Below are 25,972 nucleotides of genomic sequence, written 5' to 3'. Positions count from 1 at the left end.
ATATGTGCACGCCCACAGTCTGGTTTTTGGAGCCATCCCAGGAAAATCAATATTTATCTCAGGAAATATACTTGGTGGAAAGAGTGAAAATGTTATTTCCAAATACAACTTATTACATATACAGACTATTATTTGTCTTAAATAAAACATGAGTCAACATCATGTCTGTTTTTATTACATGTGCCACTTTTTATATGTGAGTGTATGAATCCACAACCTATGAGAAAGTGTATAAATTAAATCTTTTAGAAAGATTATAGACCACCCCATTTCCAATACGCTTTTTCCAATCCTTGAATCTCATTGAAATAATCACATCATGTAAACGCAATTTAACTTTTCGTGCAGAACTATTCTCATACTCAGCAATGAATACCTGAAGCCGTCAAGCTCCTGTCATCATATGATGCAAATTGCAATAGCACTGCAGCAAGATTTATGATTGTAGAGTTGTATAAAAATCCTTGTCCTTAAAGTATATAAAATTGTAAGTTTTAATACTGTAAATAAATGAAATGTAGGGAAATTAATGCACAACACTAAAATGCATCATCAGACTAAAGCCAGGTACGCATCAGTACAATCACACTTTCGATGTGATTGTTCGTTCGACTATACTCCCATTCAGAAGTCCCGTCCACAGTGCTGATACGCGCATACACACCTATACAATCATACTTGCGACCTTCGATCCTGGGCTGTCAAAGTATAAAAACAAAATGATTGTACCAGCGTACACACTCTCCCGATTCCAGGCTGCACTCGCAGCAGGTGTACCTAAAATTAGCATAATGGGTAGGGAAGGGGCGTGATTATGGGACCAAAACAAGCCTCCTTGAATTGCCTCGCCATTTTGTGAACTAGTGCTGAGGTGTGCAGCATACGTTCACTTGTTTCATTTACCATTATGAGTTTGAAAAAAAGAAAGGCTCGTGCTTCTTGCTGCTATGGCTACAACAATGCGAGCGATCAGGAGGAAAAAGAAAAGCAAAAATTGGAGTTGTTGGATCAAAGACTAGCTGCAGAGGCGAGGCACCTTCTCCCAGATGCCTCTAGTTCAGGAGATACAGTACACAAGATCAACCCTGATAAAAGGGTGTATGGGTGTATGGGCTAAAGAAATTGGTGAATAAGCGAAAAAAAAGGTCAAATCTGTACATGAAGAGGAGCACCAGATGCATTCTGACCTGGTTTAATTATGCATGCCCACAGAGGTGGTCATGCTTTGGTGTACAATCGTAAGAATGGTCGCAAGAACGGTAGAAGGTGCATACACATTGAACTTTTGGTCCAACCTGGCCCTGTCGAAAATTAAACTGTACATAAAATGGGATCCTTCAATTCGTCTGGTTTTTTTTAAAGGGGTTAATTACCCTGGAATGTACTAAGAAATGTGATAAAGATTGCAAAGGATAGCTCTCCTGATAAGAGCTGTCCTTTGCGAAACCTTCAGATAGTGGGACCTCCGGGTTCAATACCCAGAAGTCCCTTAGGCATCCTTCTGCACTCTCAGAGGGCATCCCGATAAAAGCCCATAGGTTTATATTGGGTAACGCCATCTAAAGATGATGTTACCCACTGAGACGTAGCACCGGAATGCATTGTATTCCAGTGCTTAGTACATATGGGAATTGCAGTAAACACCCCTCACCTACATCAGTATGTACATCTTCGCACAATATTAATGCGTCCCCGCTGGAATCTACCATAACAGGTGCCTCTGTATTTTTTTGGACCTAATGGTGGTAAAGGTCTTCATCATGGAATTTGTAGTTAATTCTGATGAACATCATCTTTTCCATATATTGAGGAAGTATCCTCCTACGCCGATCGCTGACAAGGTTCCCGGCTGTGCTAAAAACTCTTTCTGAGTACACACTGGCGGGTGGGCAGCTCAAGTAGAGCAAAGCCAGTTTGTGCAAGGACCTCCAAATTGCCTTTTTTTCTGCCAGTAGTCAAATGGGCTGTCTGACATGCCTATTTGGACGCTATCATTAAAATAGTCCTCAACCATTCTTTGCATGGTGACCGTATCAGATGGAGTAATGGTAGAGGTCTCATTAATTGTAGGAAATTCTTTTAGACTCAACCAGATGTCAAAACTTGGTTGTGTTGACTCATCTGCATCACCAGTGTGTCTTTTGGGAAAGTTTAGTTTTTTCTTGGCAGGTGCACTTGCTGGAGAAACTGGAGGAGCTATCGATGCATCACATGCCACTTGAGCTGACAATTTACTTACCAACAGCTCTTTCCATCTCTTCAGATCTGTGTCCGTTGGGAAGAAAGACATGATGTATGACTTAAACCTAGGATCAAGCACAGTTGACAAATGTATTGATCCGATTGGAAGATCCTGATAACCCTTGGATCCTGGCGAAGCGAATAAAAGACTTGGGGCCTGATTCAGCAACAATCGCAACTGGGATTACGCACGCAATCGGCCGATTGTTGCGTTCTGCGCATGCATATGCATTGCAGTGCACATGTGCGAACACTCCACTGCAATCTGGACTGCGATCGCAGTCACTATGCAGACCTATTGAAGAGTGATTGACAGGAAGTACTGTTTGGGGGTAGTGATGGGGGGTAGTCAGCAAAACAATGGCGTACCTATCTTTATTTATTTGTACCTATGTATTGATTCATCTTTATCACCTTAAAATCCATGTTTTGAAGCTGGGAGTGCCTCCTCATTTTTCCTTATCTTTGTGGTGCTGTGACGCACTACTATAGGAAATTTCATCTTACATATATATATATATATATATATATATATTATAACAATTTTAGTAGAATTATATAAGTTTTACTAGCCATACCATCAATCGTTTATGATTCTATCCGCTGGCACCAATCAGTTCTAAGCACAGATTCTAATTAAGGTTGGACGATTGCAGTGATTGATTACCATTCCTTTCTCCTGGACTCACTTTCAAAGGTACAGGATAGCTGACCTATACCTGCCAAGTTATTAGTAGCAAATGCAATAGCTATTGTCACATATTTTTATGTATTTTCTATGGTTACTGTACTATAATGTAGGATTTGGACAGATTTAATAAAGTTTCACAATAATTTTTATGAGGGTGCTACATACTGTATATGCATATAATTGCTTGCAAACTACTATTCCTTTATCTAGCCAAAATTAGGGCATGTTGTATGCTGTTACATGTCAAGGCAACATAATGTCTATTTCCTGTAATTTCTTTCATTATTTCCCTTGTGTCCTGCGCGCTGTGTAATAATAACAAGTCTTACTTTTTAAGCTGTCCTCCATATGTCTTTTTATCTAAGATATGTGTGGGTATCAAGGGCCAGAACCTGTTTTCCTTTTGGCAGGAATACACAGCATTCACTGACTGAGACATTAATATTACTTTGCCTTGGCATCACTTGCAGTGGAAGGAAAGCTAAAGATGTTCCGTAAAGGTAAGGAATTAATATCGTCTGCCAATGCAGAGCAACTTCTGGCCCACAAGAGAGATGAGTGCTAGACATACATAATTTCTGGACACTCCACAAAAGCAATTATGTTTTCCTATTTGGTATCACCTTCAAGAACATGGTTTATTTTCCATGCCTTTTCCAGGACATTCTTAATCTCTGGTTTAGTGGTTCCAGTAAATTCGAATATAGGCCTAGTAAGAAATGAAAAATTGGATCTGGATAACAGGGCTGCTGACAAGTGGGGGCCAGGTTGTACATGTATGTGTCTATGTGTTAGCAGCATAAGCATAGGCTGCCAGCTTTCAGTCTGGGGGGCAAAGACACGAAAGTGGCCCCAGCTTTTCTACCAGAAAATTGCAACAAAAATATGGGTGTGCCAAAAATGTTTTAGTGAATAAAGTCCCACATGATATAATGCTATAAATAATATTACTAACTTGGCACATACATTTTTCTATATCAGAAAAATAAACAATATACTATTGTACTTATACCCCTACAATATGAGAGCAAAAAAGTGACCACTTTGTACTGTTAAAACAAGTTATAATTCCCAATTGTTTCTATTTCTAAAAATTCAATACAATGAAACACCAGATCCGACACTAGGGGGTATATTTACTAAAGTGAGAATTTTTAGAAGTGGAGATGTTGCCCATAGCAACCAATCAGATTCTAGCTATTATCTTCTAGAATGTGCTAGTTAAATGTTAAGTAGAATCTGATTGGTTGCTATGGGCAACATCTCCACTTCTAAAAAAACTCACTTTAGTAAATATACCCCTAAGTATGGCCATCAACCACTGATGATTCACAATCATCAATGGTTTATGACCAATGTCAAATGCTTTTACCATTGATGAGGAAGAACCAGATGGTTTCCTTCCATCGATGGAACAGCATAACCAAATGTTTTTGTTTTTTTTCATTTATAAGGTGTTAGGATGCCCCCTTCCACAAAGCCCCACCCTCGGTTCTGATTGGCCCACGGGCCAGTCAGTCAAAGAACAGGGATGACCATCAATGGCCACTTGCTATATCGTCACCAATGGTAAACATCGATGGTAACCACACTGATTGCCATCCCTAATCTGACACCCTTTATTTAAAATAATTTTTGACCAACCACCACCTCCCTATTAAAAACCATAGTCATTAAAATTCATAACCCAGATCTGCCACCCCTCAACACATAAAAATCATACCATAAATCACCCTCCATTAATAAAAAAAATACCTCAAATATGCCACAACCCCCACACCCCATTAAAGATAAAGCTCATATCTTCAACCCCTCCCTCATTGTAAAACCGACCCCAAAATTTGCAATACTCCCTCCTTCATAAAAAGTCAGACATCAGATTAATGTGGGGCAACCAAATTAAGTGACTAATAACGCTCACCTAGACTAGCTGCCTTTAATCCCACAGTCTTTGTCTCACTCCAACCCCTTTCAGCTTCATGCGCTCCGATTTTTGGAAAGCCCCAGCCATCCACTAATCAGTGTGTGGATTCATCCATCAATCTAGATTGTGCAGTGGCACCACAGCCATAGACAGAGTGGCTGGAAGCTGCTGCAGTGCCTGTGCTTTAGGCAGCTGTCTAGGCCACCGGCACATGATGGGAGACATTGAGGCTCCTTATAGTAGCACAATAATTAAGATGTATCTGAATACAGGCAACTGCCACAGAATTTATATGCCACAGCTGCCCCCCTACTCCGCCACTTTACAACTGACAATGTCTGGTCTCTGGTGCAGCCGACAATTGCATTGCCCCTTTTCTATCCACATGGTGGCTGCTCTGTCCCCCGGGACCAGCTTCAAATAAACTGCACTGCTGTAATTTTATTTTTTTTATTACCAGTTATTTATATAATTAAGTCCCTGCCTCTTCACTCCCCTTCTACTACACTGCTCCTGACATGCCCCTGTCCTTCTGTCCTGCCTATAACTCTGTGAGGTGAATGTGAGGATAGGCCAAGACCTCCTGCAAACAGAGGTAAGTGCCTGTGGAGGAGTTGGGTACAGGATACCAACAGCAGCATCCCGACAGTCATAATCCTGACAGATTTTTGTAAGTATATAAACCACCCCCTAACCCACCCCTTCTGCAGCCTATCATTAACTCTACCATCCCGCAGCCTAACCCTAACCCGTCCAGCATGCCTAATCCTAAATCTCCCCCTAGTGCCTATCCCTCCCCCTAACGATAATACTTACCTCTACAATCTGTAGGGATTCTGACAACATGCTCTGTCAGAGGTGTAACGTGTAGCCAGGGCGCCCGGAGCACGTGCGTGCGTGCGTCCTCAAGTGTTTAAAAGATTTACAGGAGGAGCTAATTATTTCACTTGCAATTCTGTGAGGAGACCTGGAAAACATGCACTGTTTGGGGTCCTGAGGACCAAGTTTGAGAACCTGTGCGATAGTGTATTATCGCAATAAAGTTATTTATTTGTATACAATATTACAGAATACTTCCAAAGATAATAATGTATAAAACATATAAGAAAAGCAGTAAGCAATGAACTGTACCCCTAGGTTTAGGCTAGGGGAAGGGGGGGTTAGAGTTAGGCACCCCCGGGGGGAGGTTAGGGTTAGGCACCCCTCCGGGAGACTTAGGTTTAGGCTGCGGGGAAGGGGGGGGTTAGGTTTAGGCACTTAGAGGGGGGATTAGGGTTAGGCACTTGGGGGGGAGGTTAGGGTTAGGCACCCCTAAGGGAGGGTTAGGGTTAGGTGGGGGAATTAGGTTAGCGATACTTACCTTAGGGATGATCGGGATTTTCACTCTTTCCGGGCTGCCTCTGTCGGGATTTGAACCGCCGGACCTGCGTCCGGCGGTAATACCTACTACACCCTAAAGGGGGGCAGTGGTGTAAATGAAGATGGGAGTATTCTTCTTAATTGATGAAGCTGTCTTTGGCTCCAATTTGGCCGCCCTGTAACCTGTTTAAAAAAACATTTGCATTCCCATGTAAAATTGCTTGATAAAGGGCAGAGCTATGCCTGAAACATTGCTGCTATCTTTGGGTATGCTTTAGGCAAAATACACACATTTGTGTTTTTCTACAAACAATGTAATGCCGTACTTCTTTATATCATATACTATTAACTTAGTATTCACTTTTTTATTGGCTGATGTAACAACTAGATGGATATGTAATTTCTTGATAATGGTTCGTTATGGAACCGAAACGTTGATGGAATTGATAAGTATGGCTATTTGAAAGTTATTATTGCCATAAATGCCTGTACCAAGATACCACTGTGATATGATTGTCTGGATGCGGATATTGGAAAGTGTCCTAATCGTTTTTTGATACTATTAACTTAGTTGGCACCCTAAATTTATTTGCTGAACGGAGTGGCCATCTACTCACCTCTTATATGTATACTGTAGATATATATATTCAGCACTCACATCACCAAAATTATTCAGCAGCAGGGTGCATAACAGCTAAGAGGGACAGTAGTCACAATGCTCCAGCATACCCATCAAAAATAAAGAATGAAGGCACTCACCAATAGATGAAGCTATGGGTATATTAAATTGCTAATTTCATTTTTACAGTTAACAGTGACATTTTGGTCCATATTCAGACCTTTATCAAGCAGCACAGCACAAATATAAAATGCCAAAGGTATAATACTGTATCCTGTTAGCTGGACCTGTAATAGTGCATATATATATATATATATATATATATATATACACTTTGAATCCATATGGAAAGAAGGTGAATGTGCTGCTCTGCTTACCTGGGTGGAGTTCATCTACCCGGTACTGGTGCAAAATCTGCTACCTTATGCTAGGAACCAAGAGTTTCTTAAGAATATCCACTGTTCCAGTATATTTGAGACCAATTGGAACTTACAATATGTATTCTTTTATGTAAAGGTACAGAGATTAACCCCTGAAGAAATCTCCAAGGAGACGAAACGCGTAGGCTAACTTTGTTTCTGATCCCAATTTGGTGAATAATCACTATGAATACATAATTTAAACCTAAGGATTAATCGTCCATTTTCAAATGTGGAACCCTATAAACCTAATCAGCACCGTCTAAAATTCTATTGGTACTGTATAAAATGTTTTTCATTGTAATAAATTGTATTAAGCTTGTGTAAGGCTGTCAACAGCTTCTTGTCCACAAAAATGACTAGGTTATTATATGTGAATGTTTTTTTCTCTAGGTGGACTTTAAGGGCATGGAACCGCACTACCGCCCTCACTGCACGTCTCTGCCAGGTCCCCAGCGTAAAGGGGAAATAAGCTCAACCATAAGATCAGCAGCAGCCTCATGGGAAGGATTCATCAGAGTCATGCTGGGTACACACTGGCAGATATAGTGGCCGATCAATTGATTAGCCAATATATCTTGTGTGCATCGGCCAGTGCGTACCAGCAATATATCTGTGAATGACGTTGTCAACAGACATATCGCATCGGCTGTGCTCCACAGCTGATGCCCAATATATCTGCAGATATATTGGGGCATTGTACTGTGTGTACAGGCGGTCAGCTGACTGCCCGTACACTTGGTGCAGAGGCCGCAGAGAGAGGGGCACGACACGCCCCCTCTGGCCAGCGGGACCCGCGGCCAGATGACAGATGGTGGTTGTTTAGTATGTATGAACAACCATCATCTGCAGATATGTCTGTAAGGTGTGTACCCAGCTTTAGGCAGTAGCTCCTGCTGGGCATGTGTTTGCTGAATACTGAAGATGTATAGAGTGCCTGTAATGAATATAAGCAGTCAAATATTTACTATGTTGGATACACATACACCCTGTACACAACCAAGCTGATTTTGCCTTTTAAATTACTGCTACTTTAAAACATTGGCCAGTCTTTCAAGGAACTACTTTACATTTACCCCGTATCTTGGAAGCAGCAATGAAAGTCAGATACTTTGGCGCCCGTGCCACATTCCTGGAGACTTCTCTATTGTGCATGTGCAAAACCACCCGAAAAATGGCCACAGCACTATTTTCCCAGGGATATACGCTGTTCTGCATTGCCGGCCGACATGGGACACCAGAGCGGTAATTATAATTTTGGGTGCACCACACACCCTGCACCCACTATAGATACACCAATGGCTACCCAACTCTATTTAGTGGATGAGTTTAAAAAAAAGTAATCGGGAATGGGAAACATTCTTCCAGGAAGTAATGTATAGGTGACCACTGTAGCTTCTAACTTCATATGCCACATACACTTACATCCGGCTTAAACACATATTTTTGCTATCTTATTTTTAATAAATGCTTTCAATATTAGGCATCAATACACCTGCCAAAGCCTCTCTAAAACAGCAAAAGTGTAATTTATGCCTTAGTGATGAAGAAATCACCAAAGTAGCATCAGAGGAGCATTCACAAACAGCCATTCACAAGAGCTAGTGCTGAGGACTGTCATTATCCTGATTTGCTATTTGCATTTGCACCTAACCACCCTATTATAATACAACTTTCTCAGGTGCATATTATGTTTACATGTCCTAGTCTGCATCTGTTTGCATAGCACAAACACGTCTCAACTATTGGCAGTGATCAGTGATCTCTTTACTTTACATGGAGCCCTTGTCCCTGTGTGTGATTGTTAATACATTTCTGCGGTATATAATTTTTAATTGCGGTGAAAAATAAATGATAATTTTTGGGTCTAAAACCTGATAATAAATATGTGCCTTGGGCATTATGGAAAAATGATAGCATAACTATCCTAAATTATTGATTTTGTGGAGAAAAAAAGTAGGAAAATTCTATGGCCTCCACCCAACCACTTGTAACGTTGACCCAATCCTAATGGGCAGGTTATATCATGTATCAGCACAGCAGCAATCCATAAAATTATGACATTTTCTTTATAAACTTGGATTCTTCTCATACCACGGGCTTTCAAACAGTGACATATATGATTAATTTCAGGGTTCAGATGCAATGGACAGACACAGTACAACAGATGGATAAAAGGAAGGTAGAGTATTCCATCTGAATCTTTCTTGATCTGTCTTCGGCAAAGGATTTGATGGACCGTGATATCTTTATACAACACTTCAAATATTTTTTCTTTCTTTTTTTTCATTATTACAATTTTTATTGAGTTTTAAAAATGGGAATATATGGGGCACATAAACAAGAGAAGGGAGGAGTGTACACATACACATGAATACACAACAGGCACCGCAAGTCAATAGCAAAGTAATAAGTAGGAACAGAAATGCAAGTAGCTTGGAGATCCATATCTGGACTATAAGTACCAGGGGCGTTTCTAGAGAGGAGGGGGCCCTTGTGCAGTCTCTGTCTGGGGCCCCCTCTCTCTCTCCAGCGGCTGGATGCGCTCAGCTGCGAGCACCGCTCCTGTAGACTCCGGGCACTAGAGTGTGCCCAGAGCCTACAGCGATTGTGCAGGCTGCGACAGCCATTTTCCAGGCCATTTTGACAGCGCTGATAACGCGCCGACGTGGGACTCCGGAGGCGGAGAGGTAAGTATTAAAAATATGGGTGCAGGATATGTGCGCTGTGGGCCCCTCTGGACCCAGGGGCTGTGTGTCTGCACACCCTGCACTCATTATTGATACGCCTCTGGTAAGTACACATTTTCATTTTTGTAAGAAATTTTTTATTTGTTACTTTCTAAACTGTTACTTACCACAAGCATCACATTCCATGACTGTATTTTTCAAAAATGTCATCTCTTTAACCTAAAAAAAGAAAAGGAGGAAATTATCAAATGGACATGTCTGACCTATCTAATTTTAAAACTTCTCCTATGGGAGATACTGGAAAGGAGACTGAAGTAGGAGGTGTGGGGAGCGATTCCATGCTCAAGCAGGAGTGGGAGGGTCCATGATGGGCTGGTGAGTGCGGGAGTGCACACCGAAATTTAGGAGTGTACTTGACATTCAGTAGAGTAGGAAAGTATGACATATGTATATGTATATATTATATACAGTATATATATATATATATATATATGTATATATATATATATATATATATATATATATGTGTGTGTGTGTGTATACATGTACAGTATATCTAAACTTCTATAATATACACATTTTGAAGTTTAGCATTCCACCAAATCTGTTCTAGTTAGTGATTATTATGAAAACGCTTAAAGTTGGTTTTTGTATTTAATATACCCTGTTCAATAAAATTAGATGTTGAACTTGCAGCGGTGTAGTAACACCATTACTATGCAGTACTGGCACTAAGTGAAAGGATAACAATGACTCATCTGAATAACCAAATTTGGATTTATAGCTGTATCATAAAAATATTGTGAAATGCAAGAAACAGTGTCTGAGTTCTAGGACCCCTGCTCTGTTCACTAATCTGTAGGGATTAGTACTAATGCCCTGGAGCAAATATGATTATTACTTGATGAATCACATTTACCTAGCTTTATCCTTCCATACACTCTTATATGTGGTTTCAATTTTTGAACATTTGTTAAAATAATCAGCGCCTTCAACTTATTTTACAGCAGCTGGATTGTTTTCGCACACATACCACATATATTTGCAATGGGCATTTGTCACACTGATCATAAATGCAATATTTAGAGAAACATCCACTACAGATCAGGGCTAATGGCTTCATTCAGGATGATTTTCCATCACGACAGCACCTAAAGGAATGTGGCTAATTATGAAATCATTACTATTATTTATATTGTAATAAATAATGCAAAAATATATATATTTTTTTAGAAAGATAATATTTGTTTTATCCTAGTTTTAATTTACTGTAAGCAGTGTTAGCTATTTTTTATCAGAGGCACCGAAAGGGGAGGGGAGGAAACAAATACCAGAGCGTGGTCCTTTCTAGTGGACCTCCTTGTGTAGCATCATAGCATATGTTGTGTGGAACTAACATCCCCACATTTGCCAGCATTGACAATGAATAGCTGCGGTGAGCAGATGCGTCTGACCAGTGATGGTCATTGATAGACAATGTTTCGCAGCTAACATGTTTTCAGGGCAATGGCATTGTTTTTTTTCCATTCATTGCTATGAGGGCAACGGTACACCGCAAGCAGAAACTCCTGAGTCAGCAGCAAAGATCTAAGGTGCATGCACAAACTATCTCTCACATTTGCACACGGAATGAGTTTAACCATTAATGGCTCAAACCATTGTGTGGTTTAAAACAATTGTTACATGCCATCATTAGGCATGTAGCCATGGTGGCAAGACTGGAACAATTCGATCCTGACCTTGCCTACAGCTGACAATGGTACACGGAGCAAAGTAGCCATTTGTTGAAGGGGAGTAGAGAGTGGCCAAGCGCTTTTTAGGCATACCCCAAAGTGTAGTCAGGTCCCAACATGATGTGGTCACACCCTCTTTGGCATATGTATGTATGTTTGTATGTATGTATGTATGAATTAAACCTCTGACGAAGCTGTAGTCAACAGAGAAATGCGTTAGACAGAACCTGTACACAGATCCCAGACCTATCATATCTGCACACTGGTTCAGGATAATCTTTGGAAAAGAACATTACATAGTGATATTTCATCTCCAGTCCACTACAGCCCTCATTCTCCCAAACCACAGGACTTTAGGTATCACCCAAGAGGGACTGCACAGAGCTGCAGGAAAGAATTCACCACCCTGGGGATCCTCCTGTTGAATAGTTTGGACTATTGCATTTGGACACAGTAATTCAGAGCCACATACATACCTGCAGGTCAGGAAATTCTTTTACCAGTGACTTTATTTCAATTCAATTTTTGGGTTGGGACTCCAATCATTCATCATTCCTTTTTTATTGTTTATCATATTTTTTTTTTATTTGAGATATATTTTATAAGAGATATATATGAAATGTGAATAAATGTGTATTTCTCATGAAGTGGTTTAAATCACCACACATTATTTTCCACTGTTTCTTACCATTAATGTATGTATGTATGTATGTATGTATGTATGTATGTATGTATGTTTTGTATGTATGTATGTTTGTAGGAACCCCAAGAAGTTTCTGTACTGGGGCTAGAAATTATCTTTGGTGGCCATGACCCTTATCACTTAGTTACAAGTGCATATTAGTTTTTATTATAATTGTGCCCACACAGCAGTATTCATAAATACATACTATATATACTGTACTCCAAACCTACCAGATTTCAAACATTATACCTATTCCTCAAACCAGTTTAGATTTCCTATAGAGCTTTTACTCCCATCAGACCTGTGACCACTGTGGTACATTACTCTGTATTGTAGTACTGTACTTGTGTTACACATCAGTATCCTTTTTTCTGTTAAGAATGCATATATCCAAATACAAGACTACTGCATAAGGGCTTTGATCTAGTATCAGTCTACGTTTATAACTTTATGGAAAAAAGACAGTATTTCTGTTTTTGTAAGATGTATTAAGCAAGTCAACATAGGAACCACTTGAGCTGGTCTACTAGAAAAATGATGATAAATATATGGAAAGATGAATAACAGAATGGGTTAAAACAAAAATCAGGTACAAGTTTTGTGTTGTGTTTATAATTATCAAACTGGCTGAACCTTAAATTGCACAGTACAAGGAGAATAGATAAAATATGTATAGACACACAACCACAATATTATCTTCTTGTGTCCTGTGCCAAACCAAAAGTCTCTGTTAATCAGTTATCCTCCATTGGTCACAGCCGGTGGTGTAATTGCCAAGTCTGGAGACTACGGATGGATAGAACATGAGGTCAATTAATAGCAAACAGAAGACTGAATGTATCCTATCATACTAAACATACCAGCTGAGACCGGAATTTACTGATGTCAAGATGAAATGAACAAACTAATCCTAACATATTAAAACTGATTATTATTATTAATTCTTGTCTGCAGGGTGGGGCAATCATCTGGGAGTGTAGCAATGGTCTGAAAACATGCTGTTCTCTGGGCTATCCTCCCTCTCAGTACATGCACACACAAACATACACACACCACCTCCGCTCTGTAATTACACTTGTTATCTGCTAAAGTGATGTTAACATGCTGTAGTAGGAGACACCATGTGTTCCAAAACAATAAAACTGCACAATATATTATTATTATTATTATTATTATTATTATTATTATTATTGTTATTATATTAAACTTGTATTTGTACAGTGCCAACATAGGGCCTGATTCAGCAAGGATCGTAGTTGCTAATACGCATGCAATCGGCCGATTGTTGCATTCTGCTCATGTGTATGCATCGCAGGATGCGTGCGCAAGCCTGCCACTGCGACCAGGACTGCGATTGCAGCGACTACGCAGACCCATCGCAGAGTGATTGACAGGAAGTGTCATTTGTGGGTGGTAACGGGCGGGGTGGTCGGAGAAACGCAGGCGTGCTAGTACCGTTGCATGGACATGCATAAATTATCCACTGAGATGACCTACGCAGCCTAAGACCTGATAGTGTGCGCTGAAGTTAGCAATTTCTGAGTAAGGTCAGATCTTGTGCAAGTGTGCGTGAGGCTGTGATTGTACTCGATTGTACCAATATTTACGCAGTCCTGCTAAACATTACTGATGTGCGTAAGATAAAGTGGGCGTCCTTATGTACTGTAGTGCTGCGGCGGCATAGCAATCGCAATGGATTAGCATACTATCGCAGTGAAACTATGTGCATAATCGCTATTGCATTCACAGTTACGATCCGTAATGAATCAGGCCCATAGTACACAGTGCTTTTAGAGAATTTTTTTTTAAATCATTCACAAATAAAGTACAGTAGATTGTGCTACTACAAAAGTATGAGAAGTACCTGTTGTCTCAAAAGTTCTCGAACCTCCTTTAATACGAGATTGGTTTCTTTCATCTCTGCAAGAATTTGTGGAGCAACATCTCCCCCTAAAACGATGGTAAATAATGTGTTATCCATAGATAGGTTAGCTTAATACTTATGTTTGTTTTAAGCAACCTATATGCACAGGCAAAGTTGGCCGCAATTGCTCCTCAAATGACAGTTGCACTTATGTTAACTATCTAAGGATGTGTGCTGGTCTGATCTCCGCCAGGCATACGTCACATACACTTACTGTACATCCCACTTGAACCATGTTATTAACCATTTATTTTATTCATATTAGATATTAGGCATCAATAACGCTTAAACCTTTCTAATTAAGTAGAACCACAGCTTATCTCACGTATGAAAAAAGGTGTGCTTAATAATGCACTGAAAAGCATAATATATGCCCTAGCAAAAAAGAAATCACCAATCAGCATCAGTAGAGCATATACAAATAGCCAATCACAGGTAATGCATCATCATCATTGTCATCTGCTATTCAACGCTGACTACTGAATATAGCCTTCATAAGAGCATATGCGAACATGCCCTTACTGTATGTGGCCTTACTGTATATGACCTACGATAGTGTTAGCGACATGAGTGAGGAGGTTGTTGAAGACCACCAACACCACCAGCAAGTAGATACATGGGTATTCAGCACTCAGACACACACATGTCTGTAAGGAGGCTCGCAAATACATTTGCTCATATAGGCTACTTAAGGATACCAGCTGCTGTCTTTCTGGCCTTTGATGTTTTAGCTTGTATGGAGCTCATATTATGTTCCTGCCTTAGATTTTTCTTACTGACCCAATCCCGGATACTCTACTTGCCTCTTAACCCCTTGTACCATGTTGACTGCTTTGTCCTGTCACTGCTTAAATTCCTGATGCACAGTTTGTCTATGAGTCTGTTTTACTTCAGCTCAATTCTGGTATGTCTCCATGTGCTGTTATTATCTGTCTGTAACATACTCTTATCTTGACCCATCTGACCTTGAGGGGTGGGGCGATCGGTCCTTGTGAGTAAGAAAAGTGCATGTAGGTCTCTTCCCTGCATCTGACCCTCACACTACTGACATGTATAAAGTTCTCTAAAAGAAGGGTTATCAACCTCAACCATCAAGTTTTCCCAACACGTCATATATTGAGGATTTCTGTTTGTGGAAGCAGGTGGGATAATTACTGACCCAGCAAACTGGCTAAAATCGCCTGTGCATGATTAAAGAAATCCACAAAACATGACCTGTTGGTGGTACCCGAGGAATGGAGTTGAGAACCACTGCTCTAAAGAATGGAGAAGTGGAGACATTACCCATAGAAACCAATCAGCTTCTAGCTATTATTTATCAAGTACTTTCTATGAAATGTTAGGTACGGTAGAAGCTGATTAGTTGATATGGAATGACTTCTCCAAATGTCCACTTAATGTTTCACAAGTGACCTGGCACATTTACTTAACCATAATACACTGATACATTTCCAGTTATGACATACAGTATGTATTGTGATCACATTATTGAAAAACTATCAAATAAAGATTAAACATTCTCTTTACATACAGGGCCAGCGCTACCATTAGGCAGCTTTAGGCAGCTGTCTATGGGCGCCGGGCAACTAGAGGGCACTGTATAGTTAGTGACAGTGAATGACTTGAGAATGACAGTGTATTACGAGCGGTGGCCACTGCACTATGTCCACTCCAGCAGGCGGCAGCTGAGACAAGCCGCGGCGCCGTGCCCTGTAGGTCCATAAGTGACTGTGTGCACCATCATGCAATGCACATCATGCCAGCTGCGGCCACTGCACTTGTTGTCCTAGGCTCCACTGTCACTCGGGCGGCACCGCGGCAGGTACAGTCACTTGACACAGTAGGTGACCACCTGGCGGGACTGAGACAGTCTGACAGACAGTGTGTGACAGTTTGGCAGACAGTGTGTAACTGTCTGCAGCGTCAGAGTGCTGCACATACATTGTCTGACAGACTGTCTCCGAGTCCTCACTCCCCGGCCAGCCCCTCCAGGCTCCAGCAGCAGCGTCAGCCGTCAGGGTTCAACAAGCCACTAGGCAGGCTGTATATGACCCTGCTTTCAGTGCTTTGTCAAATTGCCGCCAGTGAGTCAGTGACTGTCACTCACAAGTTCAGTTGGGCGTCAGAGCTGCAGGATTAAGGTAAGTGTTTTTTTTTTTGTGTGTGTCGGTCTGAACCTGCTGAGCGGGGGCTACTACTGGGGGCACTATTTAAAGGGCACTGCATCGGGGGTATTACTACTGGGGGCACTACATGGGGGGACTACTACTGGGGACACTATGTAAGGGGCACTGCATTGAGGGGACCACTACTTGGGGCACTGCATAAGGGGGGATTACTACTGGGGGCACTATATATGGAGCACTGCATGAGGGGGCTACTACTGGGGGAATTATATAAGGGGCACTGTACAGGGGGATCAATACAGGAGGCACTGCATAGGAGGGACCACTACTGGGGGGACTGCATTGAGGGGGGGGACCATTACTGCCGCCACTACTGGGGGTGCTGCATTGGGGGACCACTACTGAGAGAACTCACCCGGGGGGCACTGTATAAGGGGTACTACTGTGGGCACTGCATAGATGGGACCACTACTGGGAGCACTGTATAAGGGCTTGTGTACCTATCTGAGAGTGTGTGGGGGGGGGGGGGGCAAGGCTGAAGAAATGCCTAGGGTGCCAAGAACTTCAACCTGACCAGATAAAATTTAAATGCAATATATAATCTATTGTCACCCCTACACATTTTTTTTTTTAATTGGATAAGAATGTTTGGATCATCAGATCTGATTGTAACATACATGGCCAGCCTTACACTTGTCACATACAAATTATAAAGGTACTATAGGTCAAAACAGCAGGTGTCTATAAACCGAATTCCAATCTTCCCTACTCTTGCCTGTAGTGTGCTAGTGAACAGAACATAACGACATGTTACTAATAATCTTCCGAGAGAGCTTTCAAACACTCAGTAATTTGTTCTATGCAGCAAATTAACCTATAATGTAGTTATCAAGATAATTGCTACTCTGGCTACTCTGGCTAGGAACTACTGATCTCTGTTGTTAAACTGGTTGCAAGGACCAGCAAATATTTAACATTTCTACTCAGATGTTATTACTACATGTTTTGTTTTCCATTGAATTTTATGTTATTTTATTTCATATTGTTGAAATTGTTTTTGACAGAAAGATCTATACACAAATAACGGTATTCTATGAGTTCTTTGGAAAAAAATGCTTCTTCTAGCTACAGTACTGTATGGAATATGTTTAAAAATGACGTATCAATGTCCTTTTAAGAAATATCTGACTAATGGAATAGAAAGCAAAGGTTTCATTGATTTAAAGGCAGGTTCTTGTGTGGAAGTGAACAGGCTTTCATGTTCCCATGTAGTTTTAGTTTAGTTTATTGAGCAATTCCATGAAGAAATTAGTTGTTGTTCCAGTCAGTAAATTAGTGGTTTCGGTTAGGAAAAATATTCCACAGTAACGCAATACTAGTATACATAGCAAATAAAGGATTATAATGATAGCAACTAATTTAAATTGGAAAAGAAAATACTGGCATTCCAATCATGCAGGATAATTTAATATGTGGAAAAAATAGGGCATCCCAAGCTTATCAATGCACAGTCATTGATTTGCACATGAACAAAATCCTGCATGTTTACACAAGATGGTTGGCTGTGAAAATAAGAGCAATACGAGTTTTTGAGCGGTTGTAAGGCCATACTAGGCTACAATTTCTAGGAACATTCAGATTCAAACTGAAAAAAAAATTATAAGGGATCACTTCAAAGAAAGTGGATTTTTTTTGCACTGTATTTGTAAGAAACTATTTTGACTTGCTAATTCATGTACAGTAGTTACCTGGGGTTGGGTACAGGATGCCGCTGGCATCTCGACTGTTGGTATTCTGACCGCATTTTAAGTTTTACAGCTTTCCCTTAAGGTGCCCACATATACTGCAATATTACAGCCAATATAGGGCAATAGGTATCTCTCAGTATGTTTGGACTGAACATGAAGTTTTGCAATTAACCCTTAAGGTGCCCACACATACTGCAATATCACAGCCGATGTAGAGCAATATGTTTGGACTGAAAACAGCTGCAATTCCCGATAGTGAACAGAACTATGAGGATCATTATCAGCCATGGCAGAAAAAGTAGTTGGCCATTGCCCGCTGTCAGCGTGTTTTCACAAAAATCTTCCAACTACCCTAACTTTCTGTAATGGAGCCAGAAGTTATCTGGACAATTGGCTCATCGTGCCAAATGGCTGAATATATTTACAATTTGCCAACATACTGTATGTGTAAGGCCAAATAGAATTTTTGATTGTCCTGTTTGGTCATCATTACAGATTCCATAAGAATGAATATTTTAGTTGTATTACTCTTCTGTTCTTGTAGGAATTGAGCTCATACTAACAATGATAAACAAGAAGACACAACTTTATATGAAGGTGACTGTCACCATCTTGTCTTATCTCAGACTTACAGTATAACTTCAGTTATTATGATGCCCGAATTGAGTGGAGAAAGTATCACAGAGTCTCTTGCTCTTCTGAGCCTCCCCCCAAAATGTATATATAGGGGCATTCTAAAGTCACTGTCCCCCTATCCACAATTTGGCTGAGATGGGGTGTGAAAGGACGGATTCAGGTGAGTTGGCCAGTTTCTTTGTAAATATTGTTATTTCTCAAGTTCCTTTAGAAAGATAACTAACAAAATATTAAATAGATCTTTTAACAATTAGAAAGATATTTATATTAATGGAAAAACTTTATGGATAGAACAATTGTGCAGATTTGTTTTTTTTAATCATATGGGCATTACCTACTAACAGTTCTAAAAATACACATCTGACTTAAAGTAAAAACAACAAAAAATACATTTAAAGATTAAAAATTAAATAATAGATACAATTTAAGATTAAAAAATATTTGCTAATATTAGCTAATAGCTCCCAAGGAGTGATATCCTAAGTACTAAGAAATGCACCAACTATAGGTGTACTATAAAAATATTTTATTGCAGTGTCTACTGTTGTAATTGTTGTGGTACTAATCAATAATGTAACAGTGTTTGAAATGTTCTTTGTGGAGCCATCAGTGGCATTTAAAAAAAGAAAATGATTTCCTGCTCTGCAAATTAATTAGTTAAATGTGGGGGTGTTTCTGGCCAGCGTACCCGGAAACGGGGTGTGCCGTCCTTGTTTTGCAGGAGTGCAGAGGCCAGGTTCTGTGTCAGTGGACACAGATTTTCTGGCCTTGTGGTTTGCCAGCCTGAGAAAGCTGAAGCTTACTCGAGCTGGCTGAAGCTTACTCAGGCTGGCCGGTGCTGTCTCTATCGCGACCAATGGTCATGATGGTGATCCGAGACAGCGTCTACGGACCCTGCACTCAGATCGATATTGCAAGAGGCATCTGTTTCCTATAGACACCTCCTGCAGTATTTTAATATTTGCTGGATGCAGGGGTATTTTAAAAGAGGAGGGGGCCCATGTGCAGCCTCCGTGCGGGCCCCCTTCTCTCCGGCAGCGCAGTAGACTGTTGTTTTGTCATGCCCCCATTGTCGTCATGCTAATGGCTTGCCCACTGGTCCGGGAGCTGCTAGGAAGCCCCCAGTCTCTCAGGACACAGGAGAGGGGGTGTAATGGATGATGCGCACATGAGCAGCTCTGCTATATGGGTGTTACCTCCTTGGATGATGTCACCCGTTGCAGCCCGCAGCCCCCTAGTGACGCCACTGCCTGTAGTCTAGCCCTCCTGCATATTCACATTATCGTGCTCCCGGCACTCACTCTAGTGTTGCTCAGTTTTCTGCCACTCCAGGAAATCCAGATATACAAATATCTATCTCTGCTCAGTATTCTGCAAATCATATATAATACCTGTTACAGTGACCTGTATGAGGAGAATCATTATCAGGTGCTCATGCTTCATACCCAATCCAGGGGTGTATCTATAATGGGTGCAGGGTGTGCGGTGCACATGGGCTCCCGGGTCCAGGGGGGGCCCGCACTGCACACCCTGCACCCATATTATGTAAAACTTAGCTCACCGAAGTCCCGTGTCGGGTCTCCCAGCGCTGCTCAAACGCTGGAAAATGACCACTAGGGCCATTTTTTTCTGTCGTTTTGTGCATGTGATGTGAGGAGATCTCCGGGAAATGGTGCCACGCCATTACCCCGGCAATCTGCGCATGCGCAATAGACTCTTGGCACACTTTTGTGCCCAGAGTCTATTGATTCTGTGGTAGCCGGCCAGCCGCATCAGTCGGCTGTCGGCCGCCGGAGTAAGAGGCGGGGGCCCATGACGGATGATGCACACAGGCCCCCTCCTCTCTAAAGACGCCCCTGATCCAATCGCACTAGTGCAGCTAGCCCCAGGGGTCCCAATCTGCATCATCAAAACCCCTGGGCCATGACAAATATGTGGAAGCAATATTATAATATGAATAACGTGCCAGTGAATGCATACCAAAGAGACAGTTCATAGTGCTTTTCTGTCATAAATTGTGCAATAGATGGAGCTCAGAAAAATGTATATTATATGGAAAGACTTTGACCTCATAATATAATTGTGTCATAAGCAATGATCAAGTGTCTAGTACATAGGTAGACACCACTATTAGCTAGTGATCTTCCATTTTGACCTCCATACAGTAGTTCTGCTACTGTAATTCTCTGAAAACATATTTCTGAAATGTTGTAGAGAACTTAAAAATTAGGACATATAAAATGAAGAGAAATTCATACACTAAAAATCTTTAATTTGTGAAAAATGTGCTTAAGTGGTCAGTTAGCTCATCTTACATGTTCCATAACACTGTGGGTGGTTTTCATAACCTACTGTACCTCATACATTTTAATTAAACAGGAAACAAAACTTCTTTTTAATCTGATATTTAGGTTTGACTTGGTTGGCAACCCATGAATAGATATATTGTAGGCATGTGTGGGTCACAGTTATTTATGCTAGGTGGAGGTTGTGCAACATTTTACTTTAAGATGAATATATAAAACTTACTGTACTCTGTACTTAGTACATATTGGTTTTGCCTGACACAGACAAGTCTTACGTAACTGGTAACCACATCTTGTGAGAGCACATTTTAAAAAAAGTACAATGTACTGTATTTGGAAAAAAATAAAATAAAACTAAACACAATGTGTATTTTTATTTTATGGACCTATGTTAAATATATAGTTATATAATTGTTTTGGTGAAAAAGGCCATATGTACAGTATATCAAGTTTGCTCCCTGGAAAATACTTGGTTGATCTAGAGGAAAAGAGAAAAAAAATCATAGTCCATTATGCAGTAAAGGGTTAGGAAACCCCTGACTGCATCACATGATGTGTCCAGGGGGGCTAGAGAGCAACAGCGTATACCTGGCTGAAAAGGTCACCTTAGGTTAGGATGTGAGTTGATCATGTGACAAAACCAATGGCCAAATACAGCAATTCTATTAAGGGGATAAAGTCAAGTTGTCAACATTCAGAATGTCATCATTTTGAGAATGTCGACATATATCATGTCGATATTCGCAATGTCGACGCTGAGATAATGTCGACACGTTGAAAATTTTGACAGTCACAATGTCAACACATGCAATTATGGTTAAGTTTAAGGTTAGGGTTAGGCTGCAATTATGGTTACATTAGGGTTAGGGTTAGGCTGCAATTAGGGTTAGAGCATTGGTAGGGTTAGATTTAAATTAGGATAACGTTAATTTTTGGCTAAAATAGGAATGCTGACATTCTGACGGTTGACATAACATACCACACTCCTACTAAGCTCCAGCTGACATTTACATATTGGCATCTATTCAAATGAACTTAAATTTTACTTGAGAGGTTTTATTTGGTTTTGTTTGGTTGATTTCATTCGTATAATACAGGTGTTTGGGCCTGACTTAGCATGGATCGCTATTGCGATAGCATACGCAGATGGCCGATTGTTGCGTACTGGGCATGCATCGCAGTGTGCGTGAGCGAGTTAGCATTGCGATTGCTCTGTGATCACCTAAGTAGATACAAAGCCATTGCAGATAGAGGGATGGGACATCAGCGTTTCAGGTGGTGATGGGGGAGTGGTCAGAGAAACGCAGGCGTGCCAGTCCGTTTGAACGCCGTTGCATGGCTGTGCATAAATTAGCCATTGTGATGGCATACGCAGCTTGTGTACTTACTGCGTGCAACAAGGTTAGCAATTTCTGACCTGTTGTAATTGTGCGTGAGGGGCCGATGTTACTCAATTTTCCCGATGTATACAGAGGATTGCAAGGTATTACTGATGTGCAAAAGCGGTAGTGGGTGTCTCTATGCTGGCTTTGGGCATCTCTGTAATAGCTCTATGATTGCAGTCATTACCAAATTTTCACAACAGACCTGCGTGCATAATCGCAGCTGCGATAGCAATAGCAACCCATAATGAATCAGACCCTTTGCCCACAGTTTAGTTAGAGAAATCTATCCTTATGTACCTAAGGTATTTGTATACTTCTTTTCTAGGAGGAGGACCATGCAGAGGTCACATTGAATTGCTAGCCATTTTAAATCGTTCCTGGTCACATCACGTATATATATGTACTGCTGCTCTATGGCGTGTGGTCACAATCATGGGCATAACTACCATAGGGGTGCAGCTGCTATGGGACTCAGAGCTGAGGGGGGAACATCTTCTTTGTCAAGGTTACATGTGTTATATACATTTATCACCATTTTGTACTACAGTACATAGGGGTCCTTACAAACTTTTGCCAAGGAGCCTTTAAATAACTATGAGTTACGCCCTTGTTAAAATGTATCTGCATGAGAGGTGGTTGTAAATAAATGAAACAGGATTATTATTATGTAGCTGTTGCCTTATAACAGTTAGGAATGTACGCGCAAGGTGAGCGATGAAATGTAGAACATTACATAAATTTAAGGGAAGTTGTACTAACAGTCATCTAAGTGTAATACCATTGCTCATAACAGAATTAGTGGCACACTAACTCAGAAATGTTTCTTCAGCAGGAACATTACTACATTGTGCTGCCAAATAACTATCTTCATACTAAGGAAAATGCTTCATCTACATGTGTTTCTTTCATTTGCAGTCTCATGCTACCTCATGGCATTAATGATGCGTATTGTGACTAGAATAAAGGGCACTGTAGCTTTATTTCTGTACCATTCATATGCGTATTTTGGATTTTTTTTTATATTGTTAGGAATATTGTTTTTCTTTCTTAATAATAGTGTGCTTTCAGGTATGCTGACAAAAGTGTATTGCTACATCACTGTTTTACTCCAAGAAAATGACAACAAATTAGTAAAATAGCACATAAAGGGGGAGATTTAATAAAGCTTGGAGAGAGATAAAATTAGAGGGAAAATAGCACCAACCAATCAGCTCCTAACTGTCATTTTTCATACACAGCCTGTAAAGTGACAGGAGCTGATTGGTTGGTGCTATTTATCTCCAATTGTATCTCTCTCCAAGCTTTATTAAATCTCCTTCAAAATATTTACTTTATGTACCAATGCACTACTATGGATACAGATTTATGTCAGGGAAGTCATTGTATATGTTCGCCTGACAAACGCATACAATACGCAAATATTAGGCGTGTGTGTTAGTACACAAGAAGAAGAGGCATTATCCTATGTGAACACAACATAATACTATAATAAAACTTTATTTAATACATAATGATGTTGTATACAAATAGGGTACTGCGGTCATATACACAAGAGCATATAATGTTTTACTAATAATAGTAAACATTGCATTTAACAGTTATTACAAATATTAAATACAACTCCACACATTATTTATCACTTTCAGACTTAACTGTGAATAGTCTTGCAGTATGTAAATGACAATTAAATAATACAAATAGATGGTAATTAATTAATTTGATCACCTGTGCTCACCGGACAATATTAGCTTGCGCTATGGAAAATAGACCTTTTCTGTATATGGGTGGGAGAGTACTATGTGCCCTATCACACCATAATTACATCTGTAAATGTGGGGTCACTCAGATATGAAAGAGGGGACTCCCCTCTTTCAAAATATGTGGCTCCCTTAGCAGCTATTTTCTGGTGATCACCTGTGATCCCAAGACAATATTGATCAATGCTACGAAAAAATATCATTTTCATAGATGGAGAAGGATACATTGTGCCCCATTACTCACATACTGGTCTGCACACAAACACATAGGGGGAGTCTCCCCTTTCAAGCAAAGTCCCCCTTAGTAGTTATTGTCTGTAGATCACCAGACAATAACAAAAACACTACACAAGAAAATCTAATTTTCCACAAATGGGGGGATCTAAAGCCCATGGGGGTAAAAGTAATATGTTGTGCAGTTGTGACATCGTCGAGTCCCATGCGAGACTGCCCAATGTTTTAAAGTAGCAGTTATTTAACAGGCAAATCAACCTGGTTTTGCCTGTTAAATGACTGCTACTTTAAAACATCGGCCAGTCTCCCACGGGACTCGCCGATGTCAGAACTCCACACCCTATTATATTTACCCCCATATCGCCACATTTTGTGTTAAATAAGAAAAGTGATTCCTCATTTAACGCAGTAGTTTGTATAGTTATTAAAATATTAGGCCTTGTTGGGCTACTGGATTTTTCCTACACATATGAGGCATATAATTTTAATTTTCATTTCAAGTGTTAGATTCTTTTGCATTTTCATTTCAAGTGTTAGATTTTTTTTTGTTAAAACCTACACATGGGGAATTATTCAATTGGATACGAGGTTTTGTGAGGAAAAAAACTTGCGCCCCTCGTGCCCAATTTTGGATTACCGCAGGTATTGCACGCTCCCAATACCCGCGGTATCCAATTTTTAAAAAGTGGTCGCAGGGTTTTCAGCTCTGAAAACCCTGCGCAGCGTAATAAAATTTTTTTTAAAATTATGCACTTACCTGCCCAGGGGTCTCCGGTGGTGTCCACGGCTTCCGGTGGCCTCCCCTCTATCTTCTCACTGGAGATGGAGCTGCTGGGAGTCCCGGGGGCTGGTGGGAAGCTCCAGAGGCTGGTGGGAGGGGCAAGGGCTGCTGGGAGATGTAGTTCTCCCAGCACCCATTCTGGGTGGGCACACTGTACTTGGGGGTGGGTACACATACACTGGGGGTCACACACACACATTCATGCACACACACACTCACTCATACATACTCACACACACTGACATACTGGATGCAGAAGACAGCACTTCGGAAGGTGAATATTACTGACTAATGAAGCAAATTGGAAACATCCAATTGCTTAATTAGTCATTAGGAGGGGTTCCGCCGGGGTCCCAGAGCATTTACCGACCTTTTTTCCTAAAATTGGGGATTTTAAGAAAAATTGGTCGTGCTCTGGAGGTGAGCAAAAAAACCTCCCGCGCGCAAAAAGTCAAAAATCCCGCTCCTGATTGAATAGCAAAAATCCCGCTCCTGATTGAATAGCAAAAATCCCGCACCTGCATGCAAAACCCCGCAGCTGCGGGATTTTTGCTATTCTCGCACCCAATTGAATATGCCCCATGGAATCCTGCATTTTATTCATTTGGAAAGATGGACTTTCGGTGAAACAAGAACCACAAAGTATTTGATTGTGGTGTTTATAAAATGAAAAAAAAAGACATTAGTTTTTGGTTCCCTTTCTTGAAATTGCTA

The 25,972-nt window shown here is 40.6% G+C and overlaps 1 protein-coding gene across 1 annotated transcript in view; it reads right to left on the bottom strand.

Moving 5' to 3' along the window:
• The window catches only part of COMP (cartilage oligomeric matrix protein), a 152,250-nt gene that overhangs the window by 125,101 nt on the left and 1,177 nt on the right, over window positions 1-25,972 (bottom strand). The window contains exons 2-3 of the mRNA XM_088469009.1: window positions 14,226-14,311; window positions 10,111-10,162 (exon numbers count right to left, since the gene is read on the bottom strand). Coding sequence (XP_088325135.1) covers window positions 10,111-10,162; window positions 14,226-14,311 — 138 coding nt within the window. The remainder of the gene's footprint in view (window positions 1-10,110; window positions 10,163-14,225; window positions 14,312-25,972) is intronic.

This window comes from Taudactylus pleione, unplaced genomic scaffold (genome assembly GCF_031769625.1).
Source record: "Taudactylus pleione unplaced genomic scaffold, aTauple2 ptg000087l, whole genome shotgun sequence".
NCBI classification, from domain to species: Eukaryota; Metazoa; Chordata; class Amphibia; order Anura; family Myobatrachidae; genus Taudactylus; species Taudactylus pleione.
Note: the sequence above shows the minus strand (reverse complement) of the source record. Positions and strands in the feature narration are given on the sequence as shown.